This window comes from Triturus cristatus, chromosome 5_2 (assembly GCF_964204655.1).
Source record: "Triturus cristatus chromosome 5_2, aTriCri1.1, whole genome shotgun sequence".
In the NCBI taxonomy this organism is placed as follows: domain Eukaryota; kingdom Metazoa; phylum Chordata; class Amphibia; order Caudata; family Salamandridae; genus Triturus; species Triturus cristatus.
This window is the reverse complement of record NC_140588.1, coordinates 21,754,614-21,771,516: the sequence shown is the minus strand read 5'-3', so window position 1 is coordinate 21,771,516 and position 16,903 is coordinate 21,754,614. Positions and strand designations below refer to the sequence as shown.

General features: G+C 53.0%; 1 protein-coding gene across 1 annotated transcript in view; it reads right to left on the bottom strand.

The window, feature by feature from the left end:
* The window catches only part of ICE1 (interactor of little elongation complex ELL subunit 1), a 591,393-nt gene that overhangs the window by 340,965 nt on the left and 233,525 nt on the right, over positions 1-16,903 (bottom strand). Inside the window, exon 10 of the mRNA XM_085606774.1 lies at positions 16,175-16,234. Coding sequence (XP_085462900.1) covers positions 16,175-16,234 — 60 coding nt within the window. The remainder of the gene's footprint in view (positions 1-16,174; positions 16,235-16,903) is intronic.

The following is a 16,903-nucleotide window of genomic DNA, read 5'->3' as shown; positions in this document are numbered from 1 at the left end:
AATGGAGTCCGTTCCATCGACTGCCCGGCGCGGGTAGGCCTAATGGCCCTCCACGTGTTTTCCGATTGAAGATCTTTAAGTGGAAACAAAACACAGAAAATGGGAAACACGATCAGGAAACAATACCATTCAGGGTAGTGGATTGCGCATTGAAGGGAAACCGAGAAACTATGCCGAACCAGAGCGCAACAATTCACATCCGAACCTGATGGAGGAAAAAACAATCTAACAATGGAGTCGATGCCCATGCGCACTATCACCGAAAGGAGGAGTCACCTACCTCGTGACTGGAAAAGACTTCTTCGAACAAAAACAAAGTGCAAACATCCGGACCCAACACTAGATGGCAGGCTATGCACAGCATGTGATCTACAGTTCACATGCCTCGAACATTACCCTTCCAGAGTGTGGTTTTGAAAAGGCAATAAAGAGTCGTTGTGTTTTTCTAAATGATTTGGTTCTATTAATACAATACATGAGGGCTTGTTTTACATCTAAGGTGTGTACAGCCCCTTCCGCAACTGAACCAGGTTTGGGAAAAAATACTGGCAATTCGACAGACTGATTAAGATGGAATAGAAAGACTACTTTGGAAGAAATTTGGGATTGGTACGGAGTACTACCCTATTTCTATGCAGTTGGAAAAAGAGTTCTTCTAAAGTTGATGCCTGAAGCTCAGACAAGTCTGAGTGAAGTGATAGCAACTAGGAATGTTACCTTTTAGTAAAAAAACTAGGGGGGGAGCAACGGGAGATCACTTAAGTAATCAGTGGAGGGGCTCGAATGGAAGGCCCATTAATCTTATTAACACAATACTGAGATTCCAAGTGGGAGCTGGTGGCAAGCTAGGAGGAATGACTTATGACCTTCCAGGAAGGCTTTAATGACGGGAATCCTTAATAGGAAAGTGTATTGTCTGTTTTGTAGATATGCAGCCAATGCCGCTACGTGTAGCTTTCTAGATCTAAAAGCTCGATCAGAGGTATATAAATAAAATAAATAACAGAATGTCTTGATCGTTGGGTCCTAAAGGATCAATGTGTTTGGGATAACAAAAGTGAACAAATCGTTTCCACTTCGCAGTATAACAGGCACGAAGAGTGGGGCTGCGTGCTTCTTAGAGAATGTTCATATAAGGTTGTGGTATATTTATATAATCAAACTTTAGGACTTCAGGAGTCAGATCGCAAGGTTGAGGGACCTGGGGTCTGAGTGTTCGATTTCTGCACGGTTCTAATTGAGAAGGTCCTGCCTGTTCGACAGTACCTCATGGGGAACTGCTGAGAGTTCTAGGAGTGTGGTGAACTATGGTTGCCACACACATGTGGGAGCCACTGAGATGAGGGGGAGAGATGTCTGCCGAAGTTTACGAACCACAAACGGAAGCAGTGAGAAAGGTGGAAAAGCATAAGCAAATATCCCAGACCAACTCATCCATAGTGCGTTGCCCTTGGACAGTGGGTGTGGGAACCTGGAGGTGAAATTTGGGCATTTGGCGTTTTCTACTGGGGTGAAAAGGTTTATCTCTGGGTGATCATAACACAGGAAGTATGGAAGGAGGTCTTGCAGGTGGACTTGTCGGCGCCTCATGTTGAGGAGATCTGAAAAGCTTTTTTCCACTTCTGGGAGATACTCCACTAATAGGTGAATGTTGTATCGGAGAGGCAACTTTCAGATGTTCTGAGCTAGATGAGAGAGCGGAGAGGGTCTGGTGCCCGACTGCTTTTGCAGACAATACATGGCATTCATGTTGTCTGTTTTGATTAGGACTACCTTGACAATTAGGTCGGAGAAGGCAGGCTTTCAGCACTAGAAGAAATGCAGGCATCTCCAGAGGATTGATGAGAGGTCATTGGCTGGGTGCCCCGCATCCTTTGACAGTCAAATCTTGTGAATGTGCTCCCCAACATGTGAGGGAGGTGTCCGTTGTTATGGCTCTCTGTGGAACTGGGTCTAGGAAAGGCCATCCTTTTAAGAGATTGCCACTCTCTGCAATGGTGGAACAGTAACAAACTTGATGGCAGACCAACTCTAGATCTTGCTACTGACCTGCTGAGTCCACTGTCGCGCTAAACACTCTTGCAATGGACGCATGTTGAGTCCGGCATGAGGTAACATGACAATGCACTAAGCCATCATACCAAGGAGACGCATAACTGTCCTCACTGTTACCTGCTGATGAGGCTGGAACTGGGGAATGAGGGCTTGAAGGATTGAAACTGGGCAGCATTGGGGTAAGCTATTCCCCGCTGTGAGTCAAGAATGGCTCCCACGCAGGGTAGTATTTGAAGGGGCTGGAGGTGTGAATTGACTGCATAGACAGTAAAACCCAGTTGATGAAGTAGATTTATGGTGGCCTGAGTGTTTTGGAAGCTCTTCTGACAGGTTACCTTTTGATGAGTCAATTCTCTAAATATGGCAGAAACATGTATGTTTTGCCTGAGCAGGTGACCAGCTACTACTGCGAGACATTTGGTGAAAACCGTAGGTGCACTTATGACCCCGAAGAGGAGCATTTCGAATTAAAAGTGCTGTCCGTTCATTACAAACCTGAGGTATCAGCAAATGGCCAGGTGAATAAGAATGTGTAAATATGTGTCCTTCAGGTCTAGCAGGACCATGACATCGCCTTGTTGTAGTAACAGAATTACATCTTGAAGACTGACCATATAAAAGGTCTCTGAGAGAATATATTAGTTTAGGGGTCTGAGGTCTAAGATTGGTCTTAAGGACCAGTCCTTTATGGGAATAAGGAGATAAGAGTGAATAAACTCCTGTGCCTAGCTGGTGTATTGACATTGGTTCAATGGATATGTTTTGAGAAGTGCTTGAACTTCCTCCCTGAGCAACTTTTTATGTTCTGATGAGAGTTATTGTTTGATAGGTATAATGTTTGAAGGTGTGTAAGTGAGCTCCAGACAATAACTATGTTGGATAATATCCAACACCCACTGATAGGAGGTGATGTTCTGCCAGGCGGGAAAGAACCCTTGTAGTCGACCCCCGAAAAGCGTTGTGTAATCGTGGGGGGATGGTTAGCAAGTAAGAGTTTGGTGGTGGTGGTGGAGGGCTTGGTGACACTGCCCTTGTCTCCACCCTTGGTACTACTGCCCTTATAAGAGCCCCTGTAGTATCTCCTGGGCAAGGTGGTCTGGGTCTGGAGACGATGGTAGGAGGTGGAGGTCTCAGGGGAGGTGGTCTTGGATCCTCCGCAATAAGTGGAATGGTGAAAGGAGCCGCGTTGCAATGTTCTCTGCAACACCCCCATGGTCTTGGCCGTTTCATTATCCCTTTTCCAGGAATGAGTCGACCTGTGGACACAAAAGGTGTTCCTCATCAAAGGGAAGAGCCAAAATGGTTGTGCTGAACCTCAGATGTAAAACCGGACATTCAAAGCCAGGCATGTCTCCGAAGGAGGACACCCTAGAGTTTATGCCTCTAAACATGTTGTCAGCCGCATCGATGGCACAGCGCATTGTGGTGTCTGAAGGATTAAGTTACATACCCTGTAAGTATCTGTTCTTGGTATGTAGTGCTGTAGATTCACCTACTGTGCATAAGTAGGTCATCTGGTATTGGGCTCGGATGATTACAAGTTGTTTTTGTTTGAAAAAGTTTCTTAGAGTCACAAGGTTATAGGACTCCTCCTTTTGGTGATAGTGCGTATGGGCATCAACTCCATTGCCAGATTGTTTTGGCGCAGGTGGATGAAAATGGTTTTGTAGTATGTATCATTAATGTGATGTTCATGCGAGTAAAGTAACTTAAAGTCTGTAATCTGCAACCTACACAGAGTTACAGGGAGGACAGAGGGTACGTGAATCTACAGACCTACATACAAATAACAGATGCTTACAGGGTAAGTAACATAATCCATTCGAGGCATGTGTGCTGTAGATGCGTATGCTGTGAATAGACTGTAAAGCAGTCCTCCTCCATAAGCAGTGGCTAACCTGTGGGGTTGCAGTTGTTTGAAATAGTCTACATAGAACCGCTTGGCCCACATTAGCTTGCTGACGGGCTAGCACATTTACACAGTAATGTTTTATAAATGTGTGCAGTGTAAACCATGTAGCTGCTTTACATATGTCATTCATGAGGATTATGTTACTTACACTTTAAGCAGTTCTGCCTATCAGGTCATGGTAGATAGTAGTGACATCTGGTGAAGAGGGTTTAGTGGGATATAGAAATGGGTCTTTGTAGGAGTTCCACGGGTCATTATGAGGTGGGATGCAAAACTTGTCTCACTCTTTTCTCAGTCGCCCCGTGAAGGACTGAATGGAATTTTCTGGAGAGTGTTGTGTGGGTTTGTAAGAAAGTGGCTCTGTATATACTGCACCAAAGTAAGGTTCAATGTGCACAGAGTCCACAGTGCCCAGAGGTTTGGTAGAGGTTAAAGTTAAATATAACCTTGACATTTCCAGGGGGCGCTAGGTGGCGCTAACCAAGATGGCCGCACCGATGTGAGGCTCCTGATGCTTGACCCCTCGCATCCGCCCTAAATCCGTGTACCACCGTCCTAGAAGCGATCCAGAGGTTGCCATCCGCAGAGGAGCTGCTGCGCCACACTCGGTGCTGTTTCCGGGCGATTTCCTACAACCAGGGCCAAGATCTGAGGCCCATTCGTCGCGCCGGCGTGAGGGACGCATCCGGCTGGTTCCAAGGCAGGCACTGTGAGCTACGGAGTCCCGCGGCGCCCTGGGGAAGAGAAGGCCGTGTAGCCGGCGGCAGCCTGCCGCCCGTCGCGGGAGCCCGAGCTGGAGGGGGTGACGGTTGGTGGGGCGCCCCCGGAGCTGGCACGGGGCGGAGGCCCAAGACCTGCTGTGGCCCTGCAACGCGGGTGGACCGGTCCGAGTGGCGCAGGCCTGCGCGGGCGGCCGGATCTGGCCTTGCTGGGACTGGCGCCATTCTTCATCTGCACCACTGGCTGGGAGCTCACGCCTGCGAGGGAAGACGACTGCCCCATGGTCTCCAACACCCTGTCTTGTGTGTCGGGCGGGGGAGCCTCTGTCCGGGCGCTCGGCCGAGCGGCGGCATCCTGCCAGGCCCCGAGAGTGGATGCAACGCGAGAGGTGACGGCGCTTCGTGGGCACGAGCAGCGGCGGCCGGCGTGGGAGGTCGAGTCTGGCCTTGCTGACGGTGGAGCCCAGCCTCATCCTGCACCACCGGCTGGGAGTTGCTGCCAGCGAGAGGGGGGGCGCCCCTTCCCTCCCCTCCCCCCCGGATTTCGCCCATCCTGGCCGGACGGGGGCCCTCCGTCTCTGCTGCCGACCGGGCGGAGACGCCCTGGCCCTGCCCCTGAGGAGGTCCTGCTGTCGGTCGGGGACCGGGGGTGAGTGCGGGGTGGTCCCACTGCACGTGACGAGCCTGCAGGCCCAGCGCGGGAGGCAGTGGTGCGGCGGACCTGGGGCTGCGCCTCAACTGGCGACGACTGTGAGTGTGGGCCACGGCGGGGCAGCCGCTACGAGGTGAGTGAGAGGACCGGCCCGGATCATCGCGGGGAAGTGGCGCATCCAACGGACTCCTGGACTCCCCCCACTGGGGGAAAGACGTGTCTCTACCCTATCTCTCTCCCCAACCCTTCGGTCCTTGGCCCTGCACCGGAAGGCTAATTGACTGGCGGGCGTGGCCGGCGGCGGTCCGCCGTACCAAGCCTCGGGACCGGCACATACACCCCGGATGCCGCCATGGGCAAGGACAGGGGCACCAAGCCGGCGACAACGTCCCACCAAAGAAAAATCGACCAATTTGCGAGCCTGGACCCGCCGGGTGCGGGCGGAGAGGCGGCGCCGGCTCCAAACAAAGACCTGGCCGTCATCTTGCAGGCCATCAGCGCCTCCCGAACGTCCTTGGAAGGGATGGTCGGGGAGGTGAAGATAGACGTTACACTCCTGCGGCAGGACCTCCGCAACGCCACGGCCCGCATCACGGAGACGGAATCACGGATCTCGACGGCGGAGGATGACATCCGCCAGCTACAAGACCAAGTCCGGGAGCTTACGACCCACTCCAAGGAGCTGCATCGGCGGGCGGAGGACGCCGAAAATCGAGCCCGCCGCAACAACCTTCGCCTGGTGGGCTTTCCGGAGGGGGTCGAGTCTGGCCGAACCGATGACTTCCTAGACGCTTGGTTCAAATCTTGGATGCCGGCGGCCAGCTTGTCAACCTGGTTTGTGGTGGAGAGAGCGCACCGGTCATTGGCAGCCAAACCTCCGGTGGGGGTCCCCCCGCGCCCCTTCCTTCTGAGGATCCTCAACTTCAGAGACAGACGCTATTCTGCGGGAGGCGCGGGTGAAAGGCCCCTTGTCCTTTAACAACCACACCATCATGATCTTCCCAGATTACACCCGGGAGGTCCAAGAACAACGCCGCTCTTACACGGAAGTGAAGCAAAAGATGCGCTCCATGGGCCTCCGCTACCAACTTCAGTTCCCGGCCCGCCTCCGCGTTGTTTTCCAGGGCAAGACTCTATTTTTTGACACTCCTAGGGCAGCATGGACCTGGCTCACCGAAGAAAGACCTTTGCGCCAGCCCGAGCGGGTGTCGCCCGTCAATATGCTTCAGGACCGAGATGCAGCCGGGCTTCCGCGACCACGACGCAGGAGGCGCACGCAATCCCGGTGGCGCTGAGGCGCGGCGGCAGCTGGGACACAATCCGCGAGGGTGTCGGGGAGGGGAACGAGAGACTCCTCCGCCTCATCCGGGACGTCTTCTCATGCAGCTGGGGGATCTCAGCGCCACCCATCGCCCCTGCCGGATCAGTCTCCGACCCCCCTCAACACGCATATAGACCTTTCCGACCTCTCCCGCAGCCCTGCCATGTGACTTTTCTTCATGTTCTGCATTGACAGGGGGGGGGCGGCGACCTGGTCCCGCTGCGGGGGCAGCGAACTCTGCGGTCTCCCGCTCTTATGTAGCAACCTAGGACACTACACTTAAATCCGTACTTCAGGAGGGGCCCACCACGCTCTTTACACCCGAGCGCTCATGCTTGGGGCCTTGTAGTTGTCAGTTAATGTTAGGGCGACAGATGCTTCCTTTCTCGAAGTGTGGGGTCGGGGGTGGGTGTTAGTTGGTTGTTCCTCCTTGGGAGGGTGTTCATTTTAGTTTGGGTTTGCTTCTCACTGGGCCTATCACACAGCAGCACACTGCGAGTGCCACCATGTGGCTCCATACAGACACTGACACGCGCTCCGCTGTCGCTCGTTCTCCGCCTTCATTCCTTGGCTTCCCCCAGCACGGGATTCGTCATGCCTCTGGGGATCACAGGCTCCCCGTCCTCTACCTGCGCGCTCGCGCCGCTCGGTGTCTTCCCGGCGCCCCCCTGGTCGTTCCGCCCCCAGCGCGACTCGCTTCCACCGCTTCTATGGATGACCTAGCCCCCAAGGCCCAGCTGCGCATCCTTTCCTGGAACGTGAATGGCCTGTTGGATAGGCTCAAACGCACCGCAGTCCTTAAATATGCCCAGCGCACAGGGGTAGACGTGGTCATGCTTCAAGAAACCCACCTCCTCGGTGAGAGATGTCCCTTTCTGGTACGCTATGGGTATGATCGGGTGTGGCACTCTGGGTTCTCACGCGGTTCCCGAGGGGTCGCCATCCTGCTGCGCCGCTCCCTCCCCTTTGTCTTTACACAGGCAGCTCATGACCCTTACGGAATGGGGATGGCCGTCTGCGGCACACTCGAGGGTAGGCCGGTCAGCTTCCTGTCGCTCTATGCGCCACCCGCCGGGTTGTCGCAGGCTTTATCTCGCGCTGCGTCTCTGCTGGCAACCTTCCCTCTGGGTACTGCTGTTCTTGGAGGAGATTTCAATGCCGTCTCGGCCCCTCAGCTGGACTCGTCAGGACCGATTTCAGATTCCCGCGCCGCGCGAGCAAGGCACCTGGCGGGTTGGGCAGAGGCTCAGGGCTTGTGCGACGCATGGAGGACTTGGCATTCACACACACGTCAATACACCCACACTTCGGCCGCCCATCACTCCCATGCACGTATTGACGCGATCTTTGTCCCCCCCTGCCGATTGCGTGGGCATCCAAGATGTCCGTATCCTCCCCAGAGGGATCTCAGATCACTCTCCGGTCCTCCTGAGTCTGGGCCCCCACCCCGCACGGCTCGTCAGATGTGGCGCTTTAATGCTTGGTTCCTCCAGGATAAGACACTTTGTAAGGCGGTGGGAACCGAGCTGACCCAGTACTACTGTAACAACGAGGGTTCGGTCTCCTCGGCGGGCACCCTTTGGGAGGCCTGCAAGGCAACCATTAGAGGCGCTACCAAGGCGCACATGGTACGGCAACGCCAGAGGCAGCTGCAGCAGCTCGAGGCCCGGGCGCTGCGGCTGGAGCAATCTCTCTCCGAGCTCGGGGACCCAGCCGGGACTCGGCAGCTGCGGCTCCTTCGCGATGAGATTCGTCAACGATCACTTGACGCGGCCAAGCTTCTCTGGCAGTCTTCGCTAGCGAGAGTGTACGGATGGGGCGATAAGAATGGCGCGTTGCTACATCGCCTGGCCACCTATCCCAGGGCATCGCGCATCATTCCGGCGATTGCCGACTCCGACGGCGTGCTCCAGTCCTCTTCCGTGGCGATAGCGGAAGCATTCGCCCAGTTCTACTCTCGGCTTTACCGGGCCCGAGCACCGGATCTTTCCCTGGCCACTCTGCTCGCGATTAGTAACGTACGACTCAACCGGCTTAGGCCGGGAGACTGGGAGAGCCTGGAGGCACCCATTTCCCTTGAAGAAATTGGGGAAGCGATAGGGCGTACGTCCGCTGGGAAGACCCCGGGACCCGACGGCTTCCCTCAGGAATTCTATGCCGCCTATAAAGATAGCCAGGTCCCGAGGTTGCGAGATCTCTTTGTCGAGGCGATTAAGAACGGCTCCTTCCCCCCGGAAGCCGACATAGCCACGATTGTGGTTCTGCCCAAGTCTACGCCGCCACCCACTGACAGAGCAGCTTACCGGCCGATCTCTCTTATTAACACCGACATCAAGCTCTACGCGGCTGTCCTGGCCCAACGGCTCCGGCCCTTTTTATCGAGCCTGGTCCACCCGGACCAATGTGGTTTTATGCCGATTGGGGCACTCGCCATTGCCTACGCCGCCTCCACGTGGCCCTGGCTCACCGCCACCGTTTAACCCCATATCTCGCTCTCCTGCTCGCCGATTTCGAAAAAGCTTTCGACTCGGTGGGGTGGGCCTACTTGTTTGACGTCTTGACCCACATGAGTTTCGGCCCTAAGTTCTTGGGAATGGTACGGGTCCTCTACGCACGCCCCCGTGCCAGGGTATTGGTCAATGGAGCGCTGTCTGGGCCATTCCGGATCGGCCAGGGGACACGGCAGGGGTGCCCGCTGTCGCCCCTTCTCTTCGCGCTCGCGATGGAACCCCTTGCTGCCCTGATCAGAACTGACCCTTTCCTTCAGGGCTGGGAGTGGCCGGGCATGGAGGATGACAAAATCGCCCTCTACGCGGACGACGTCCTGCTGCACCTTGGAAATCCGGTGCGCTCCGGACCTCGTGCAATGTACATCTTGGGCCGCTTTGGCCGAGCATCTGGCCTGTATTTAAACTCGCGGAAATCGGTTCTGGTGCCTTTGCACCCCTCCCGGGAATGTTTCGAATGGCAGGACACTATTCCCCTCCACCGGTTGTCCTTTAAATATCTGGGTATCTGGGTCTCCCTTCTCCCGGAACTGAGCTGGGCGCTTAACGTGACCCCCCTGGTTAAGAAGGCCAAGGCGGACCTGGCGAGATGGCAATCGCTACCCCTCAATCCGTTGGGGAGGGTGGCCCTCTACAAAATGATGATTCTTCCCCGGTTCCTGTATGTGCTGCAAAACACTCCCCTATCCTTTCCAAGACCTTGGTTTCGTGAGCTTGACGGGATGGTGACCAGATTTCTTTGAGGTGGTGGGAGGCCGCGGTTGGCTCTATCGTTATGCCGCCTGCCAACCTTTGATGGGGGTCTGGGCATGTCCAATCTCTACCTCTACTACCTGGCCACCCGCCTCCTGGTCATCCACGACTGGTTTGGGGGGGGATGGTCCGACCCAGCCTACAGGGTGGAATTAGGGGACCTAGGTTTCTCCTGTATTCAAGACCGCCTGTACGGCGCCCCCATCCTCGCCTCCTGCCCGGATATTACTAAAGCAATCTTCCTGGCCTGGCGAGCGGCGCTCCGCCACACCCGATGGACTGGGAAGCTGACCCGCGTCACCCCCCTATGGCATGGGACATGGTTGCGGGAGGTTGTGGAACTAGAGGGCTTGAAATCGGCTACTCTGCATCTCCCAGCTGGGAGATGTCTGGCAGGGGGGGGGGGGCGTATGTGCTCCTATTCCGAGATGCAGGCGCGCTTCTCCCTCCACTCATCCCAATTTTATAAATACCTTCAAATACGCCACGCCATACGCACTTACACCCCACTGGATGTTAGGCTGCCGGATCACAGCCCCCCGGAGGCTCACGTCATGATGGGTAACCTGGGGAGGGGAGGCATTTCCAGGATCTACCGTTCCCTTATCAACAGCACCCCCACATCCCTGGAGGGCCTTAAGGAACGATGGGAGGGGTGGGTGGGTCCCCTGGATGAGGCCGACTGGTGGGATGCCCTTATGGCCCCCAGACTGGTGACGGCTTCCGCCAAACTGCGGCTTATCCAAATTTGCTACCTGCACAACGCTTATCTCACACCGGCTCGACTACACCGTGCGGGCCTCTCCGCTGACGCAGCTTGTCCCCGTTGTGGCTCTGAGCCGGCCGACTTCATTCACATGGTGTGGTCTTGCCCGGAACTGGGGGGGTACTGGAGGGGCATAGAAACCGAACTCACAGAGGTCCTAGGGTGGGAGGTGCCACATGACCCTAGACACACCCTACTAGGCATCACTGACGGCCTGGATGGCACACGCCCGGAGAAGTTATTCCTCATGACGGCCTTAATGGTAGCGAAGCGTGACATTGCAGCGGCATGGAAGCAGCCGCAGCCGCCTAGCCTGGCCAAGTGGAGCACCGGGGTGGACTGGTGTGCGGCACAGGAACAAACTCTTTATCAGGCAAGGGTTTGCCCCAAGAAGTACCGAAGGGTCTGGGGGAAATGGCTGGGCAACATGCCATAAAAGTTCTGTTAGAAGGAGAGGAGGGCTGGGGGGGGGGTTTCGGGGGGAGGGCGGGACTATGGTGCGTTTTCATGCTGTGTAGCTGTGTGGTGGTGGTTCGAAGGGCCCAAAAGTTTTTTATGTTGTACAACCCAAAACAATAAAAACTTGTTTATCAAAAAAAGTTAGATATAACCTTACTCTCTAAAGTGGTAGCTTGGTCGAGCAGTAAGGCAGTATCAGAGGACAGTGTAAAACATTTGTTGTACACACTCAGTCAGCAAATGGTCTTACACACTCAAGAACTGAACTCTAAGGCAATGGTTTTGTATATAAAAATATATAGTTGTTTTATTTTAGAACCACAAGTAGGTATCAAAATACTTTCTCAGAATGAAATGCTCTAGTTGAATACTTTCAATAAGCAATAGACTTTTAAATGCAATAGTTACAGTTGTTGCAATAGGCAACACAAGTTAAACACGATTATAACATTGAGCTCAATGGGAATCTTTAAGTAAAGGCAATATCAATTACTTTGCATAGGTTTTTCTTACTCCGGGCTGGATCCTGGATTCAGCCCTGGTGCATCTCCTGTAAACAGTTGAAAGAAATCGTTTTTCAGGCGATTTTTAAGGAATATTTGTATGTTTCAAAAATCGACACTTAGAAGAATTTCTGGCAAAAACCAGGCAATGTTATCCTATGGAGGAAAGTTTGGTTATCGGAAAATCACAGTTGTAATTACTTTTCAGGGTCAGTGCTGGGCACCAAGATCCAGCACTGGGATCTCTCCTGGTAACAGGTGAGTAATTTCGTTTATCGGGTGATTTTTAGTGAGTATTTCAAAGTTTCAAAACTCGACACCTAGAAGAATTTCCAAGTGAAAACCAGTCAATGTTACCCTATGGAGAAAATGTAGGTTATCGGCTTTCAGGTAAGTACATGACTGGCAGAGTTAAGGTTCTGGGAAAAGACTCAGGGGTCTCCCAGGGTCAGGTAGGTACAGTTGTTACACCCTCAGCGGCATAGAGCCAGCCGGGTGCAGAGAGAGTAGGCACAATATTAGCCTATGGTGGGTAGGGGGCCTGTGGTTGGTGGCTGCTTACAGGCAGGCCACGCGGCTGTGGGAACTGGGCTCCTGATCACTTACTCAGGGCAAGTGGAGAAGTAGTTTAGGACAGATGGTGCACTTCCAGGGGCACTCGGGCGGCTGGGTGCAGGGTGCTTTTGAGCCGTCGGGCGCTCAATGGATTTCAATGGGAAAGCTGCAAGACGAACAAAGGCTGCAAGCTTGGGGACGGAGATTCTTCAGGTGCGACCACCACTTCGAGAGGTAAGTTGGGATGCTGTAGGTTAGGTAGGCACCCAGGAGCTGGGCACAGGGGGCCGCAGGGTGTAGGGGTGTCTTTTGGCGTCTGGAAATCTTACCCTCTGCTGGTCGTGGTTGGGGGGGGGGGGGGGGGCCTCGAGTTGAGGCTGCAGGGGTCGTCAGGAGCGTCGAGGAGAGTTCTCGGGTGCTGGATTCTTGGTCACAGTCGTCGGGGAGACGTCCTCATGGTCTTTATTCACTCAGGCACAGGCCGGGCTCGGTGGGTGCAGAGTGTTCTGGATTCGCGGTTCCTGGCTGGCACCAGGGGTTGTTTCTGTTTGAGCAGAACCACTGCTCGTGGAAATCCCAGTCTTTAGATGAGCAAGGCAGTCAGGTCCTCCGGGGTTTTCGAGCTTGCTGACCACCGGAGAAGGTTCGAGGGTCGACAGGCCTGTAGGGCTGGGGCAAGGCAGTTGGTGTCGTCCTCTTGTTAGCAGCTGCACGGCAGGTCTTCTTTCTTCTTGTTGTTCTTCTTGTTTTGGAATCGGGATCTGAGGAAGGAAGGTTCAGGGTGCCCCTAAATACTAAATTTAGGGGCGTTACAGGTAGGGAAAGGTCAGGGACCAATGGGTCCCTTCCCTGGGGTGGGTTCACCCCCTAGCCTGCCACTCTCCAGTGGGAGGGGGGCAGGAGCCTAGTCCTGATTGGGTAGGGCTCCCCATCCTCAAGATGGCGAGAGTCCGGAGATGTGCTTCACCTCGCCTCTCCCACCTGAGGGGTGGGGTTGGCACAGGCTGGCACACCCCCTTTCCTCACCTGGGTGTTCCCGCCGATCTTCCCGCCAGAGTGGGGGTAAGAACCGGTGGGGGCCAGTTGCTAAGTACAGCAAGTGGCCTTTGAAGCTTCCCCTGCCTATCATGGGGGAGGAGACTTAGCACCTCGCCCAGGATGTGCATTGTTAAAGGCCCACGAGAGCGGATGGCGCTCTACCCAGGGGTCCAGCAACAGGTCTGCTGGGTGGCAGCCTAGGCAGCCTCTCAGTCAGGATGCTGGTTGTTGGTTAGTTTCAGGGGGCATCTCTAAGATGCCCTCTGTCGTACATTTTACATAAAATCCCACACTGGCATCAGTGTGGGTTTAATGTGCTGAGAAGTTTGATACCAAACTTCTCAGTCTTCAGTGTAGCCATTATGGTGCTGTGGAGTTTGTGATGATGACCTTCCAGCACCATATACTCTTAATGGGAGCACTGCACTTACAGTGCCCAGGAATGGACCTGGGTAATGTAGGGGTACAGGGCTCATGCACCTGTAACCACACCACTGGCATAGGGCACCCAGCTAGAGGGGTGACTGAGGTAATGCCAGGGCAGTGTGTTGTGGGCATGGCACACAGGGATGTGTGCTATGTCGACTCTGTGTTTTGTTCTGCACCCAGACACTCAGCCTGCAAAAGCAGTGTGTGTGTGCCAGGGTACAGGGCCTCTAAGGTGGCACAATTGGTGCTGCACCCCTCAGGAGCCTTCTCTGGTCACAGTGCCCTGGGTACATGGGGTACCATTCACCAGAGACCTACCTGTGGCCAGAGCTGTCAATTGGGTTTTGTTTTGGGGAAAGAACACAGACCCTGGGGTCCTGATTGGCAGGGCCCCAGAGAACATCAAGTCAAAGAGCATCAGTAGTCTGGCAACAAAAAAAAAAGGGGGGGGGGGGGGGTTTACTGCAACAGAAAGCCACTTCCTCACAGGGTTATATTGGTGAAGGTGGTGGTGACTGCGTGTGGTGCGCAGGCGTTGGTTGTGGGCTGATGTGCACAGAGATTGTGGCTTTGTCCGCCCTCTTTCTCTACATTGGTGGTATTGGGACTTTCAAAGCTTCTTCTAACGATAATTGTCTCAGCTGGATGAGCACCAGAATGAGGTAGTCCCGTAATGATACGGCCAGTGTCCAGGTGTATCAAGATATGCTTTTGTTCAGAGTCTAACTACTGCTGCAGCCATTAAAGCACTGGTTCATAAGTTCGGAACCTTGTGCATGTTTGACAAAGGTAATTTCGGCTCAGACGTCGAAGTTTGATGCTGTGCTGGTATTTTCAGGGCCTAGAGTTTCAGGATCGAAAGTGGAATTTTCAGCACAGAGGTGGAGCAGTGTTTTGACGCAGGAAGTCGGCTCAACTCCGACCGATGAGGAATCAGTTCGGGAGCATGTAGCCTGTGCTGTGTGTTTCGGGAGAGCACAAAGGCAGGAGATGTCCGATACACCGGTTGGTACCGACCATGGCCCGTAGGCAGTGGTTACCCGAGAACAGTCTTTTGCCGGTCTGGGGTAGGTAGGCGAACCTTTGTGGTGGTCTGCTGGGGTCGGGTGAAGGTGGAGGGGACACAGTACTCACAGGTTGACCCAGAGTGGGATCCTGCATGTCCATTTCAAAAGCGGAGCAGACCTCGTAGGAGAAGGTGCCCTCATCAGTGGCCCGCGCTTGGGCCTATGCATCATCTTTAAGGCGCAATAACGCACTCCCCTATTATCCATGGACACATATGCACCCTACCCCCTCCTTCCATGCCTCCTCCTTCTCCTCCCACATCACACCTTGATATTTATAAGGGAGGGTGAGCGTAAACACTGTATTGAGGTGGTTTTATTATGGTATTTTCCAAGTGCTCTTAGCAGAAATGTAAATGTACATGGAGTTTCGAAGGGTGAAGCACACTACCGCACTGGGAGATGGACTGTACCAACACTACGTGCTGAGACGCCAAATGTACTTATTGAGAAACAACCCTGTGAGGACAGAATTCATTATCTGTATTTATCTGCAACAAAAACTAATAAAAACAGTATTAAAAAAAAAAGTTGGAAAGAAAAAGGACTTCAGGCCCAAAGAGGTCTGGTGTAGTTTTGATGCTGTGGCAGAAAATCTGGAGGTGTCGAGCTTGACAATCATGCAGTGTCTTCTTTGACTGAAATTATTTTTAGGCCTCATAGGTAGCCTCCTGGTATTCAGGGGAAAGGCACAAGTTACATACCTGGTGGAGATTGGTGCATGGGAACTTGGCATGAAAAAATGGACATAATCGGAAAGGCATCCGTTCCATCTCCAAGCAGACATGGAGTGGAGGGAACATAGAAGCAATAAGGTAAGTCAGAAGGGCGAAGGACAATGGTAGTTGCAATAGACAGGAGTCGCCCCAACGAAATCGACATCGATGAACTAACTAGGGAGACTGGGGACATACTAGGGAGACTGAGAACATCCGAGATCGAAAACAATACAGATGGCAGAGTTTGGAAAGAAGAAACAAAGATGGTGTTGAACCAGAGCAGAGGAGCAAGCTTCAGAACCCAAATGAGGAAGAAAACAAACTAAGAATGGAGTCGATGGCTATGCGCATTACCAGCAAGAGGAGTCACTCTACCTCATGATTCGAAATACTTTATCCGAAGAAAAACTACTTGCACACATCCAAGCTCAACACTAGATGGCAGTATTATGCTAAGCATGTGCATCTTCAGACACACACACCTCAAACAAATACATTACACTAATTTAATTTTAACTCCCAATAGGTAATAGCTTTATTTATTGTTCTTTTAAAATAATCGTGTTTTACAGAAGGGCTATAAAATCCAACACACAGATAGACAAGTTTAGAATTTAGATGAGAAATCCATGATGGCGAACCTGAGGTTATATTTTCAGACAAAACGTTTTCATAACAGTATTTATATATTCACTAAATGCACAAAGAGACAGACTTACTTTTGTCAACCATGGCTGCTGGTTCCTCACTAGTAAACTGAGTAACTGCATGCTTCATCCCTGCAATTAAAATTGAATTCAGATTAGAATAAAGCATACTAAAAAAAATATATTGAATATGCTACTTACCAGTATGCATCTGTTCTTGGCATGTAGGGCTGCTGACATTCATATCTGTGCATAGATCGCCGCCTAGTGTTGGGTCCGGATGATTGCACATTGTTGTCCTGGAAGAGTCTTCGAAGTATCCTGAGATGGGTGACTCCTCCCCTGGACCACAGTGCGCATGGGCATCCTCTCCATCCCCAGATTGTTTTTCGCCATTGTGGCAGTGATGGAGTAGATACAGGAAGTGATGACCATGCTATACAGTAATTCTGAGAGCTGCAGCTGCTACAGGCGCCGGGGAGGAGGGTGGGCGATATGAATGTCAGCAGCCCTACATGCCAAGAACAGATGCATACTGGTAAGTAGCATATTCAGTTTGAGGCATGTGGGCTGCTGAATTCATATCTGTGCATAGAATACACAGCAGTACCTCCTATTAGCGGCGGCTACCCGTGCCAGCTGCAGCAGTCTGAAAAAGAGTTTTGAGAACAGCCTGTCCTACAGCTGCCTGCTGTTTTGAGTGTACATCTACGCAGTAGTGTTTGGTAAATGTATGTATAGTGGACCATGTGGCTGCTCTACATATTTCCTGTAAAGGAATGTTTCCCAGGAAAGCCATGG